The following is a 14,913-nucleotide window of genomic DNA, read 5'->3' on the forward strand; positions in this document are numbered from 1 at the left end:
ACATCAGTATCTATTCCAGTCCTGAAAGAGGCTCACAGAAAATACATAGCCTCATTAGATGTAACAGGACTGCTGACACAGATTTGGTCTCCCCGGCTGCACCCTCAGATAAAGTCTTTGGCTTTGTCTAATCCATTACCCCTGATAGAGGGAAATGGTGAGATCTTCATAGCAGGAGGCTGTCTCTTCCTAGTAGTCAGGTTTTTGAATGTTAATGTATTTTGCACTGTGCATACATAATGTATTTTACACTTTGCATACAGTTGTGATGATTTTGCTGTATACTTAACTGCAGAGCAAAAGACGTAAAGGTTTTGAAAAATGCTTTGAAAGATGTTTGAATATGGAGATACAGTCTCAGGAGAAATGTTTCTTCTGTTTGATTACGTAATCAGAGCTTCTGTGATTTTAAAAGCCAGACTTTTCAATGCATCTTTATGTTCTGAATTGGTGTTTGGACCCTCTGTAACACAGACAGTCAAACAGTAGGATGAATGAGGCAAGTTAATGCATGGGGTATCTAAGATGTTTCATGTACCAAAGATTTTCCTAAACAAGAAACAAGGCGTCTTCCTTCGATGGGCAAAACAAACAAAAATCAGGGCTCCAAATGGTGATGGCAGGAGGGTAAATCTTTGAAACTAAACAAGAGGGGTTCCTTTCCAAAAACAAGAATCAACCCTATGCAAGGGGATGACTGTGCCAAGTCAGAGCACCCCCTAATCCCACCCTTCCTTCCAACAGGCTCTCTTTCAACCCTGCAGCTTGGCTGTAAATATTCTGAGAATAATTTAGAGAGGGTACACTTGAGAGTGAATTGAAAATCATCCCCTTTTTAGAGGAATTGCCCCACACCTACCTCATCTAGCAGCGGTTTCCTCTAGTGCTCCATCACTTGGTAGAAGCAGGGTTCATATAACCAGTGTCTGCCATACACAAAGGCAAAGCATTTACTACAGAATACTTTTGGTACCAAAAAAAAGGGCATTCCTAGAGACCTGTCATAAATTTGTACTTTGGTAAAATTTTCAGAATTCAAATTGTTCACCTTACAGTTGGTCCTAGTGTTACTTCCAGACCATTATTTCATGGTGACTCTAGATCTCAAGGACAAGTGGCGTACATGATCCATTTTCTACATTATTCTTTGGGCTATCTACTGTACCATGTTTACAGATTATCTGGCCCCAGTGGTTGCCTATTGCAGAACTAGACATCCACATTTTTCCTAATTTAGAGTTTGCTGAATTGTGCAGATTCTGTACCCAGGTGATTGGAGTCCCTTGACAAGATCACATCCCTCCTTTCCCACTCTGGCTTCAAATTGGGCCTTCAGATGTCCTTCCTCACACCCTCTCAACAAATCGTTTTCCTTGGTGTTTGACATCAGTATAAAGGATGGCCTTTCTGCTAGAAGACAAAGTTCTGACTTATCAGAGCATTTTCTTGAGTTGCATTTTCTAGACATGGCCTCAGCAAGCGAGTTCCTCAAAAGTCTGGGCCCCAAGGCATCAGTGATCCTCATGATAACACTAGCCAGACCACACATGAGAAAAATTCAGTGGTACTTGAAGAGTTGTTGGACCCGGTGCTTTCATCCCCTGGATTTCCAGGTACCAATACTAGGATTTGTGAAACAGGAATTGTAGTGATGGAGGGATCAACTATCTCTGATTCCAGGACTGCCTTTCTCTCTCCAGACTCCAGTCCAATCTGTCCAGATGGACATTCCATACTCTGTGTGGGGAGTAGTGTCCATGGGAGTTTAAGTGCAAGGCTTGTGGGGTTCTCATGACACGGCAAAGCACATAAAAGTTTAAAAAAAAAAACACAGGATGTTGGCAGTGATTCATGTCCTAAAATTTTTCACTTATGGGCTCTGGGTCCTCTTAGTTGTCACAGCACTGCGGTGATGTGCTACCTGAACAAGCAGTGAGAGTTCTAAGACCATCACCTGTTTGCTGATCGGCAGTGATGGACTGGGAGCTGGCTCTACAGCTTTCCCTAACTCTTCAGGCTTGCATACAGAATAAATCACAGTAGCAGACAGACTAAGCCGATCCTGGATAGTTTGTGACAAGAGGAAACTGCATGTAGAGATCTTCCAAGAATTGATCCAGATGTGGGAACACCTCACGTAGATCTCTTTGCCTCCCAGGCAACTGAAAAAACTCTGTTCTAGACTAGGCTGGAATGTTCCTATATGCATTTCCATCCTTTTCTAAAGTAAAGATTCCAAAGAAATTAAAGATAATTGTGGTAACCCCTTTTGGCTCAGGCAGTGTTGGTTCTCTCTTTTAATGTAACTGGCTAAGAGCAATTACCACAAGCTTGCTCACAGACTGGATCTGCTCACACAGTCAGGGGAGAATGATGTACCCCATTTTAAAGCTGTTGCAGCTGGCAGCCTGCATGATTATATTTGGATACTTTTTAGGCACTTGTCCATGAGGTTGTGCAGCAACTATTTAAGGAAGCAACAAAACCTGCAACTAGAAATTCTTAAATTTACAAGTGGAAAATGTTTTTTAGGTGGTGCCTAGCCAATGACAGAGGTCCTGAAAGGGTTTTGACGACTCTAATTTTGAAATACTTGTCTGAGCTACCTAGCGATAATTTGTAATATGTTTCTACCAGTGTGTTTTGTGGCCAGCTCAGCTTGTCTACCTATGCCCCTCCTTCATCTTTTTCTGTGATCAAATGTTTTGTTTCTGTGGTCAAACGGTTTTAAAACAGTGTTGCGCGTGAGACCCCCCCCCCCAAAAAAAAAAAGCAAATACCTACGCCCTGGGATCTCAACTTTCATTTTTGAAAATGTTACCATACCTCCTTTTGAACCTCCATCTCAGGCTGATTTATAGTTTGTTGCTTGGAAGACTGTTTTACTCATTGCTCCGACATCTGCAAGGCAAATCCCTGAGCTGCAAGCTTTCATAGCGGGCCAGCCTTGTCTGATTTTTCACAAGCATAGGGTTGTGTTGCATACTTGAAAATACACAAACCAAAGCAGCAGCCAATGAAGCAGATGAATCTGTAAACCAGCACACCAAAAAGGACCAGAATAATCTTGTAAAAAACGTAGTTTAATCCACAAAGTCACATAAGTCAAAATTCCCTCTGGAACGTCATCAGAACTCATAAAATTAAAACCATTTTGTATTTAAATGCAAACTTTAAAAAGTCACATGCTTAATCCCTCCAATAAAATCATTTGTACTCTAATTGTTTCAATTTCAATACAGGGTGTATGGATAAAGTGTCATTTAAACCTGGATGTTGTGTTACATTCAGTATAATTTGCCATTTTAATTCAGCCATATCCAGGTGCATACTAAAGCATCTTTCATGCCTAACGTTGTTTCTGAATTTGCCTTGAATCAAGCCGTCAGTCTCCCACTGTTCTGTCCTTATACAAAAAACAAGGGAGAAATATTCTACATACCTTAGATGCACAAGTGCTCAGGTATTACAGTGACAGAACAAAGCCCTATAGGAATGCTGAGCAGCTGTCTGTCTCCTCTATGGGGCCTAAGAAAGGTTATCCTGTCTCTAAGCAAACGATTGCACGATGCTTGTCATCTGATGTTGTTTTCTGTTACTCCCACAATGATAAATGACTTCCAGGTAAGATTAAGGCTCGTTCAAATAGGCCCTTATCCTCTTCAATGGAATATTGGAAAATGGTGGACTCTGGAAGCATTGCAGAGGCAGCAACCTGGTCCTCTTTTCAAACCCTCACACAAGCTACAAACTAGATTCCTTTTCAATGTCCAGAGTGGGCTTTGCTGGGACCATTCTCAGAGATTCATGGATCCTGATCATTCCACCTCCCAGGTAGGGTAAGCTTTGGTAATCTACCCAAAATGCCACTGAGATGGTGAGAATGATGAGCATGGCACAGTTGCACAAGTCCAACTTGCATGTAATAGTAGATGTTAGAATTCCTCACTGCCTCAGTGGGAGCACCCACCCGCCATACCCCATATTCTACAGAGTTGAGGTGGGTTTTCAATCTCTTTGATTCGGTTCTTGGTTGAGTTTTTTTTTATATGGTATTGTTATTGGCTACAGATTTACTCTTGCTAGATGTTCCTGGCTTCAGGTACCTTCCTCCCTTTTGTGGAAGTGAAAAAGCCTGAGCACTCGCTTCCTGTGACAGCTGAAGGCTTCCCTCTCAGTTTCTGCTCAGCCAGTCAGCTACCAAAGGAGAACACAGGGAGGGCAGATAACCCAAAGTGCCACTAAGGCAGTGAGGAATTCAAACTTCTACTATTAGAGGTAAATAGGACTAGCGCAGTTTTACTTTCTACATGTCCTTCATATTTACAGGTAGGTTAAAATCAGTGCAAGTTCATGTTGATCTTCAATTGCTCCATTGTTATATCATATTTGTTGATATACATATATATGTATGTATATATATATATATATATATATATAAATATACACACTGTGTTTTTTTTTTTCCTTTTTTGTAGGACCCTTAATCACCAGTATGACTATACTTTTGACTGGACAATGTTGAAACAGAAGGCAGCACAGCAGGCCGCCTCTTCCAGTGGGCAGGGGCAGCCAGCCCAGACCCCTACAGGCAAGCAAACTGACAAATCCAAGGGTAATTTAAAAGGTTAGTAGCCAAGAGCCAAGTGACGTTGTTAACTTTAAAATATATTTAAAAAAATACTGAATTGGATTTGATGCCACTATTCTATAAAAAAAATGTTGGATCAAGGAGGTCACCTTAGTAAAAATATTGGCTTAAAAAAGTGAGTTATGAAGGCAAAAGACGTCCTTGGAAAAGTTGACTACTAACTTTAACAGCAAGAGTATTTTTATGTACATCTTCAGTTTCCTTTTTCAGAACTGATGGGTCATTTCACATTTATATGTCTTTCCCTACTTTATAGGAGTTAATCCATTCTAAAGAATGAAAACTCTATCTGGGTGTTGTGTACATTGATAGTCTCTCTTAATCCTGGGCCTAACCTTTTGATAATTAATTTTAATAATGAGAATTGGGTTAATGGGAAATCTCCCGGTGTATTCAGAATTATGTCCTGCTTTTTCTTTAGTCTTTAACTGTCACTCTTTTTATAACTTGTAATGCCACTTCATAAACCTACCTTATCAGATTGTGGTGGTGATTTCAACTGCATAATTATTGCATTATCTATCTGTACTGTATGTAGTCTGATATTGCAGCAGATATTTAAAGTGTAAAAAGTTTTAATTACTTCAGTTGCAGGTGAAGCGATGAGCACTTGCGTTTTAAAAGTGGCAGGATAATTTCAGAAATGTAATTCCGCCCCTACTCCAGCCTCCACCACTTGCGTCTGGTGTAACAAAATCTAGGTGCTAAGAAATTAATCTTGAACCCTTGAAAGAATGTTTAAGGTGCATGCGCGCGTGTCTTAATTGCAGCCTTTGCCTAATTTTTTTTTTTTGGATTCTCACCTCACAAATTGGTTATGTTGACTGTAACACTTCATCGTTTAGCACCTTTGGTTAATTTTGAGTGCATGTTTGTGGTCCTAATTTAAAAACATTTTAGGTGTGGTTGACACTACATTGTGTTCATAGCATTTGCTGCTGGTAATGCCATACGTCCTGGATTGTAATCTTTTTTTTTTTTTTTTTTTTTTTTTTTTTTTTTACTTAATCTTGATGCACTTCGTGTTTCACTGTTGCAGTCATTACATTTGGGTAATCTGCTGGCAGGTTGCCCTAAGTCAGCCTGAATTCTAAAGTCTTGGGTCCTGCGTTGGTTGCTGTCTCCTCTTACATAATGTCAGGTCGTCAGGGGTATAAAACATGCAGCCGATGCCATTTTCTTTAGTCTTTCTTGCCGTGCGGTGCCCGAAGCAGAAGCATTTCACAAGTGCCGGTCAGCCGACTACTGAAATATTCACGTTTGAGTTTCAGAACCGAAGTCTTCAATAAAACTAAGTACCCCGTTGGAGAAACTTTTTTCTTGCTTTTTACCAATGTCAGAAAAAGTTAATAATTGTATTACTTGTGGGAAGCAAATACCTCATAAGGATTTTCATTTATACTGTATTCCTAGCCTAGGCCCTGATCACAACGTGCCTGGTTGTTGGTTTTGTGCTAGATTTAACCAAAGCACTATTAAGCGTTGGTATATTTTTGCATCTAAGTATTTTGGAAACAGATTTAACTACCCAGAGATGTCGTCTGATAGCAGTCCGACTACCGGAGTACATAAAAAACGCAAAGAAAAGGACAGAGAAAGGCAGTCGAGATCCAAAACCAACAATGAAGCTTCTCCTAAGCCAGTCGCCGGTTCAGTGGTACTCAGTGAGGTGCTTTCACTCCCCCTGATACCCGCTACCTTCGAGTCACAGGCCTCTACCGACACCCATGTGGAGTCCGGCATGCGGCAAGATACTCAAGGTATTGGACCGATGGATGTATCTCCCTTTGATGGGTCTGGAGCAGCTGAGCAGGCACTGGCTTCTGAGGGTGGTGTATTCAGACCTCAACATTTTTATATCAAACTGACGAAAGCTGCAAAACCAAAGGCAAAGACACCTTCTAAAACTAAAAAAAGACGCCTGAGCCACGTGCACAGGCCTCTGTGCCTAAAAAGCAGATGATCAAAATGGCTGAAGACCTTATTACCTTGATCACGGGTACCCATCCCCCTCCAGATAAGAGGCCTAGCAAGACACTGACTATGAATCTTCAGGTCAGGTTTCTATTTCTTCTGATCAGGAATTATCTTTACCTCCCTATGAGGATTCTAATGCTGAGGAGTCTATTCCATCTGCATCTCCTCCTGAGGATTATTCATTTGGAGAAACCTTGCATACTTTGAGGGAGCATTTTCACTGGGAGTGTCAAGACTTCTCAGAATCAAAAAAGAGGCTCAGGGATTTCCTCCTCCTCCCTCAGCACAAGCCTTTAGCCATCCCCCCTGTGTTAGACATTGTGGATGATGTCTTTTCGAAGTCGAGCCTGACCCCTGACTCTCTACCTCCGGCTCCCAGTAAGCCTGACCAGTATTACAGGGTCCCTGACTCTCATCAATTTTTTTTAGAAACCCTGCTGCTGATCCTGAAACTATTTCACAGGGTCCAAAGGGAGTTAAGGCCTCATCAGCAAAAAAACCTACCCCCTCCGACAGAGATTCAAGGGCGCTGGACAGATGGGGAAAAAAGGTTTATACATCTGCAACCTTGGCAATCAGGGCCTTAAACTGTCAATTTCATATGCTTAAGTACCAACAACATGTTATGGGATTGCTGAAACAGAAAATGATGTTGATTTCAGAATGTGAAGAAAATAAGGAATTGCAGGAATTATTGCATGCAGCTGAACAAGTTGGAAAGCGTACTTTGCAATGTAGTTTTGATTCTTTAGAGGCCTCCTGCAGGGCCACAGTTACTGGATCTGTGATTAGGAGGCATGCCTGGTTAAAGGAACAAAATTTGCCTGATCATGTAAAAGCTAAATTGCTAGATGCACCTTTACAGCATGACTTCACTGTTTGGTATTAAGGCAGAAGAGGTTTTAAAGAAAATGGAAGACAAAGCTAAATCTATACAAACTGTTAAAGATTTCTTACAAGTGCAGCCACCTAGATTCAGTAGACACTGGCCTACAAAAAATTGGTCCTTTCCTGTGTCAGATAGAGCTCAAAGGGGCAAATCCAGACGCCCTAAGGGTTCCAGGTACCAGGCTCAAGACTCATACAGGTCAAAGCAGTGGGGCGTATCCACCTCCAAATCTGGAGGAGAAAAAGCGCAAACCTACAGAAAGCAATCCCAATGACTTCCCTCTACCTACCCCAAGCACTTATCTTTTGGCAGCATCCATAGGGGGAAAAATAGCACTTTTTGCTCAAAATTGGCATTTAATAACCCAGGACAAGTGGGTACTGAACATCGTATCACAGGGATACAGATTCCATTCTCACACTCTGCCAATGGCAGATGGTTGGCCAGACCTGCCAAAAAACCAATGGGCAGAGGCACAGAAACAGGTTACATCCCTCATGGATATGGGGGCCATTCAGACAGTACCAGAACAGGAAAAAGGACAAGGTTTTTACTTGTTCTTGGTACCCAGAAAAGACTAGGCCTGGCAGCCAATACTGGATTTATCGATTTGGAACACATACCTAGACATTCCAAAATTCAAAATGCTCACTTTGCAACAGCTTCTGCCCATGCTGGGCAAGAATGCTTGGCTGGTGACTTTAGACTTAAGAGAGGCATACCTGCATGTCCCAATAAGACAGTCGTGCAGAAGATACCTCAGATTCAAGGCTGGCTTAATGCATTACCAATTCTCTGCACTGCCCTTTGGCTTATCTACTGCGCCCAGGGTCTTTACAAATTGCCTGGCACCAGTAATTGCATTTTGCGGACAAAGAAGTATTCAAATATATACTTGGACGACTGTCTCATTCAAGCAGAGAGCAAGGACACTCTTCTACGACACCTGGCGTTTGTGAAAAGGCTTTTAGCATGCCTATGGTACACGATAAACGAAAAGAAATCACAACTGGTACCCTCTCAAAAGATAATATTCCTGGGTGCAAGCTTACATACAACTGCCCAGATGGCTTACCTTACGCCAGACAAACAAAGGCAACTAACTACTTACTTCAAGCTGATGGCAACAAACCCCAGTCTTCTGCAAGACAAATTCTGCAGGCTCTGGGCTTTATGGCATCCTGCATCCTACTAATTCCATATGCAAGACTGCATATGAGGAAACTTCAATGGTACCTAAAAAGTTTATGGAGTCAACATTCACACAGTCTGGAAACAGTGATTCCTCTCATCCCCTGCCTGCAACAGGAGTTTCTATGGTGGGCAAAGGCCTGTCACCAAAACATGGACGGCCCTTCACTCTACCCCCTGCCAGCCAAACCTTAACAACAGATGCACCAGATTATGCCTGGGGGGGGCCACATGGCAGGAAGATGCATTCAGGGCATATGGGCACCAAGTCAAATGCATCTGCATATCAACCAGAAAGAGATGCTAGCTGTTCAAAATGCCCTAACAGCCTTCAAGGACTTACTTCATCCAGGACAACTACTGATAGACAGGCAACACCACAGTCATGTGGTATATAAACAGGCAAGGGGGCACACACTCATACCCCCTTTGCAGATTAGCCATAGCACCGTGGGACACAGCTTTGACCTACCAAATAAATCTTCAAGCTCAATTCCTGCCTGGAAACAGAACACTTTGGCAGACGATTTAAGCAGAAACCTTATGTATCCTCACGAGTGGAAACTAAATCCACAAGTATTCAGCATGCTAACAGAGAAATGGGGGAGCCCAGACATAGATCTATTTGCCTCTCCTCAAAATTATCAATTGAAAAGGTTCTGCACAAGGACTTATCACGGACAAGCATGGAAAGTGGACGCCCCATCCTTCAGTTGGGAAAACCTGTCAGTTTACGCCTTTCCTCCTCTGCCTCTTCTACCCAAGGTCCTCCTAAAAGTCGGACAAGAGAAGCCAAAGATGATATTAATTGCCCCGGACTGGCCCCTCCAATACTGGTACCCAATCCTAAGGTACTTGTCTCAATACCCAGCTTGGACCTTGCCTCAGAGACCACAGTTACTGTCCCAGCAAAACAATCAGATCCTGCACAATCAACTACAGACTCTGAACCTGGCAGCAATGGCTAATCATGTAATCATGCGAACGACACCTCTCAGTAAAGCTGTGATGGTTGTCATTTTGGAAGCCAGAAGGCCTAGTACTAGAAAATCTTATGCTGACAAATGGAAGAGATTCTGTGCTTGGAATAAAGCACAAGGAACTGATACCAGCAGAACCACACATTCCTCCGATATTACAATATTTGACTGAGATGCTTGACAAAGGCCTATCTTTCTCATCAATCAAAATCCATGTCTCTGCCATTTCGGCTCATTACAATACAGAGCCACCAATCTTTTCTCATCCTTTACTAAAGCAGTATCTTAGAGGAGCCAAAAATTTAAGGCTTCCTAGAAGATCACCATTACCTGCATGGGACCTCAATTATATGTTGGAAAAGCTCACCCTGCCTCCATTTGAACCAGCTGCTACCACTGATATGAAGTACTTATCATGGAAGATAGCTCTGCTACTAGCAATTACTTCAGCAAGAAGAGTTTCAGAGCTACAGGCCCTCATGGCTGTAGAGCCTTTTATCATTTTTTACCCAGACAGGGTGTCTCTGAGGACAAATCCTAAAGTGGTTTCCAAACAGTTCATCTGCCAACTTTTTATCCAAATCCGCAGAACAAAGGGGAGAGAATTTTGCATTCCTCGGACGTACACAGACAGCTAAGATTCTACTTGATCAGGACTAAAGCTCTAAGAAAAACTGAGCAATTACTAGTGTCATATGCTCCAGGATCAGAAGGAAAGGCTATTTCAAAGCAGACAATTTCAAAGTGGATAAGCCACTGCATCAGTTTTCTGCTACTTACACCATGGTAAACCTGTGCCCAAGGGCATTAGGTCTCATTCCACCAGAGCGGGAGCTACTTCAGCAGCCTTTCTCAGAGGAGTACCAACCAAAGACATTCTAGAGGCTGCTACTTGGAGTTCTGTTCACACACCTTTACAAAGCATTACCATTTGCCTCTCTACTCTAAGTCCAGGGCAAGCTTTGCCACTGCAGTGCTGCAGGGCCTTATAGCCGTACCTAATGCTGTTTAGCTCCAGCCTCCCAACCATAGCTTTGGGATTCTACCCAAATGTAATGACTGCAACAGTGAAACACGAAGAACATAGTACAGTTGTGTACACTTACCATAAATGTAGATGTTAGAGTGTATTCACTGTTGCAGTCCAGGTTACCCTCCCTCCATCTCCCTGTCAAAGCTTATCTTTCCTTCTCTATCTTCTACAACCTATGTGGTGTATTTGCTTGTAGATGAAGGTAAAGTTTATTTTGATGCATGTATATTTATATATATATTATATTGCTAACTTTTTGGGGGCACCTGACATCGGGGGCAAGAAAAACTAAAGAAAATGGCGTCGGCTGCATGTTTTATACCCCTGACGACCTGACATCATGGAAGAGGAGACCGCAGCCGATGCAGGACCCAAGACTTTGGAATTCAGGCCGACTGAGGGCAACCTGCCAGCAGATTACCCAAATGTAATGACTGCAACAGTGAATACACTCTAACATAAAGTGTACACAACTGTACTTTCCTTGACCGCATAAATGATACTTCTTTACAACCATCTCAGTAACCCTGACCCTCTTTCAGCCTACACACAGTCAGGCACATAGTCTGTTGCCTTAAAATGGCTGAAAGTCTGCATCTTGGTCTAACTGGTGTTGCCCCTACAAAGGTGTTTTATATTGTCATCTGCAGTATATCTGTTAAGGTATTTTATCTGGTAATGTGCCGTAAAACAAAGTTCAAGTGGCTTGTACTACTTGGTCAAACTTTATACTTCAAAAAATAATGATTATTTATAAATTATTAACATGTCATGATGTAATACCCTGAGAAGACGCCTTCATGCACACAATAGTCATGCATACTTAATCAGTTCTAATATCCACATTATGCTTTTTTTTTTTTTTTTTTTTTTTTTTTTTTTTTACATAGGATTTGCTCATATTAACTTTCCCATTGTGTACCTCTATTCCCGAGTAGAGAAAACTTTTTACCTGATCTGACCATTGTTTGACCAGTGTTTGCTGTCAAATGCACTTGTTTCCTAGATTATTACTTCTTTTCCCATACTTGGTGTCAAGCATCATTTCTGCATCTTCTCAACAACACAAGTCACCTTTCAACAGGAACACTTCATTCAATTCTTTGTCCTCCTCATGCTCCGTCAGTGTCCACCCATCGCAAGGCTTCCAAGAACCTCCTCATAATGCACATAAGTAGAGGGTAAACCCACCAATGCTCAGTTTTAGCCAAGCTGTGGCCTGTTTTGCACACAGGTTAAGAATACATTTTTTTCTCAATTTGCGTTCTGCAAAGTCTTAAACTCAGACTGTGCCATAGGTAGTGTTCATTGTCTAACCAGAGTTTGAGCCCATTCCACCTTCTTTTACTCACCCACTTTCTAGATGTCTCCATGCCCCATTATGAAGGTGGACATTTTGCTGCATATATAACCAACTCATTTGCTCAGTGTCAGTCATTCAGACCAGACCACAAGTAATGTCACAGATGATTATCCCCCCAGTGGATATACTTATATTTTTTGGGTACTGGGCTTAAGGGTTAGAAGTCATGTTTGAGTTATTGGCATTTTCATGGAAAGTTTTGGTGATGCAACCAAAGCAGAATAAGCATGCTTATAAAAGATTAAGTTCAGTGAGTAACTTGAAATACGAACCCAAGTTTGTCTGTGATTGAGGCCAAAAACCGAAGTGGTCTGAGGTGCTGTCCTATCTCAGTTAAGTAGGAAGAAACTAGCAGTGTTCATCAAGTCCTCTGAAAATGGTCATCCAGATATCAGTTTGCATTAACCTCAGCCTAGTGCTGAGGAGTCAGTGACTACCACAGGATCTTCTCATTTGATGTACGCCAGTGACATGGTGACTCTCAAGCAGATCCTGAGCCCAGTTTTTATACAGTTGCCTATGTCTGGCAGCTTCCCTGGGAAGACAGTCCTGTCCGACAAGCTTGGTACATCACACCAGGCCAGATGTCCCTTTAATCTATTGAAAGGTTATGACAGTTTACCTCTGTCAGAGAGAAATTGTTCTTGATCGAACAAAGGAGTGAAGGTCTGCCCTGTATATCATTGAAAATGATGAGCTTGGATCACAGGCAAGGAAGGTATCTTTTTGGCAGCTTAGCATATAGATACAGACCAGACATTTGAGACTAGATTACAGGAGATGCTAAGAAGGGCATACATCTACCACAGATGTCCCTTCTCAGGATCTTGTTCTCTTTAGTTCTGGGATTTTTGAACTTAAGCCATTAGTGGCAGTCTGAGCACGACAGACTATCTACTTCAGGTGAATGTCCCCCAGAAAGGAGTATGGACTTCCCCTCCCTTTCTGGAAAAGGATAGACCATATTCTGCCGTTGCCCAGGAGGATCAGGATAACCTGGGCTAAAGGTCACAAATGTCCTCACCCTTGGGTTATGACACAGATGTTGAAGTCTTGGCACAAGATTCCCCACAAGACGGCCATATCTTTGGTAATATGTTGACCCTGATGAAGATCCATTTCTTGTGGCAGAACTGAGGCATCTGATGTACAAACGAGGGCTTTTAAAAACATTCACGGTGACTGTACACCTCAGCACAGGCAGAATTGTAGAATGTCTTGGGGTCCCCGACTCCAAACCACCATTCCAGCCTCTGAGACTGGACTGAGTTTAAAGAGCCAAAGGCCTCATTTTGTTTTATGTAAAGTCCCTGTGGCAAAGTTTAACACCCATTACTTAAACTACTAAAGGAGCAGAACTTCACCAGAGAAGGCACTTTGTGATTAAGAAGGTTAGCTATTGGATAGTTACAGTATGAAGGCTTACACCTCTTTTTACATTGGCCTTTAGACCATTTGATTGCCAAGCTCATATTTTGAAATTCAAGGAGAATATTTTAAGGCAGACGCTAAAACTGGGTAGTTCAGAAAAGGAAGCCCTTGGGTACCTCTTCTGCAGTTCGTCCAAAACTGCCATCCAACTCGGTAAGCATGGAATTAAATGTTAATAGTAATAACAAGTATTTGTAGCAGTAAGCTTTTATTAAACACCTAGTGCCTCAGTTATTACCCCTATGGTTTGCAAATAACAGAAAGTAAGAAATAGCAGTAAATCGATTAAACAGTAAAGCAATAGAATGACTAAAAGTTAAAATTAATAATTCCAGTTAAAAAGTATATAGATTCCTTCAGGTCAAGAATTTGAAATTTTATTTTTTAACAAATGCTGCTTTTTCAGAAGATTTTTTTAAAGGACAGCCATGCCCCAAATGCAACATTATCTTTGACTGCATTTCCCTATCTAGAGGATGTTCTCCATACTTTTGTGTTAAAAAATGCAACTTAGCAGTTTGACATTCTCTGGCATTTCCGTCTTAGGTTTCTCAGTTCATGCTATGCTGGGGCTAACTGAAATTTCCTAATACTTTCATTAGGAGTTAATATTCTTTGGCAGTTGTAATCACTTTACCTTTTGCATCTGAAGGTATTTTGCTAAGTAAGACTATAGGCTTGAGCCTGCAATTGATCATGGATTGGTCAGTGTTCTATGTGGTAAGCAAATTTTAAAAAAGAACTCTGCAAGTTACCTGTAACACTGTCTCTTGCGGAATATCCACTGAGGTCATAAGGCTATTCAGACTCAAAATTCCAAACCAGTTGGGTCTGCGTTGATGTTCATCGTGTTTCACTGCTGCAGTCATTACACTTGGGTTATCCTGCTGTCAGGCGGTCCCGCAGTCGGCCAGAGTTCCAAAATCTTGGTCCGGCGTCGGTTGCTGTCGCTTCTTCCCTGACGTCAGTGCACCAGGGGTATATAAGATGCAGCCGATCCCATTTTCTGCAGTCTTTCTTGCCACGCGGTGCCCGAAGCAAAAGCAGTTAGCAAGTGCCGGTCGGCCGACTCCTGAGATTTTCGAGTTCAAATTTCAGAACCGAAGTCTTCAATAAAGCTAAGTACCCCATTGGGGAAACTATTTCTTGCCTCAGACGGACGTCAGTAAAATTTAATAATTGCATTTCTTGTGGGAAGCAAATACCTCATAAAGATTTTCATTCTTACTGTATTCCATGCCTAGGCCCAGACCACGACGTCACTAGTTGTCAATTTTGTGCGAGATTTAACAAGCGCACTATTAAACATCGGTTTGATTTTGCACGCCATTATTTTGGCCGAAGGTTCAATTATACCATGCCGTCGGAACAACCGACAACCGGAATACACAAAAAAAC

At 41.9% G+C, this 14,913-nt stretch overlaps 1 protein-coding gene across 4 annotated transcripts in view; it reads left to right on the forward strand.

Annotated features, from left to right (window-relative positions):
• Positions 1-14,913, forward strand: part of CSNK1A1 (casein kinase 1 alpha 1) — a 1,314,414-nt gene that overhangs the window by 1,207,679 nt on the left and 91,822 nt on the right. For 2 of the 4 annotated variants that reach the window (XM_044067738.1, XM_044067736.1), the window contains one exon: positions 4,479-4,627. In XM_044067738.1, coding sequence (XP_043923673.1) covers positions 4,479-4,627 — 149 coding nt within the window. Of the gene's footprint in view, positions 1-4,478; positions 4,633-14,913 lie in introns of those variants that run through there. The other 2 variants (XM_044067739.1, XM_044067737.1) reach the window with 2 other exon arrangements.

Source organism: Protopterus annectens, chromosome 3.part1, assembly GCF_019279795.1.
Source record: "Protopterus annectens isolate FY-2018-M chromosome 3.part1, PAN1.0, whole genome shotgun sequence".
NCBI lineage: Eukaryota > Metazoa > Chordata > Ceratodontiformes > Protopteridae > Protopterus > Protopterus annectens.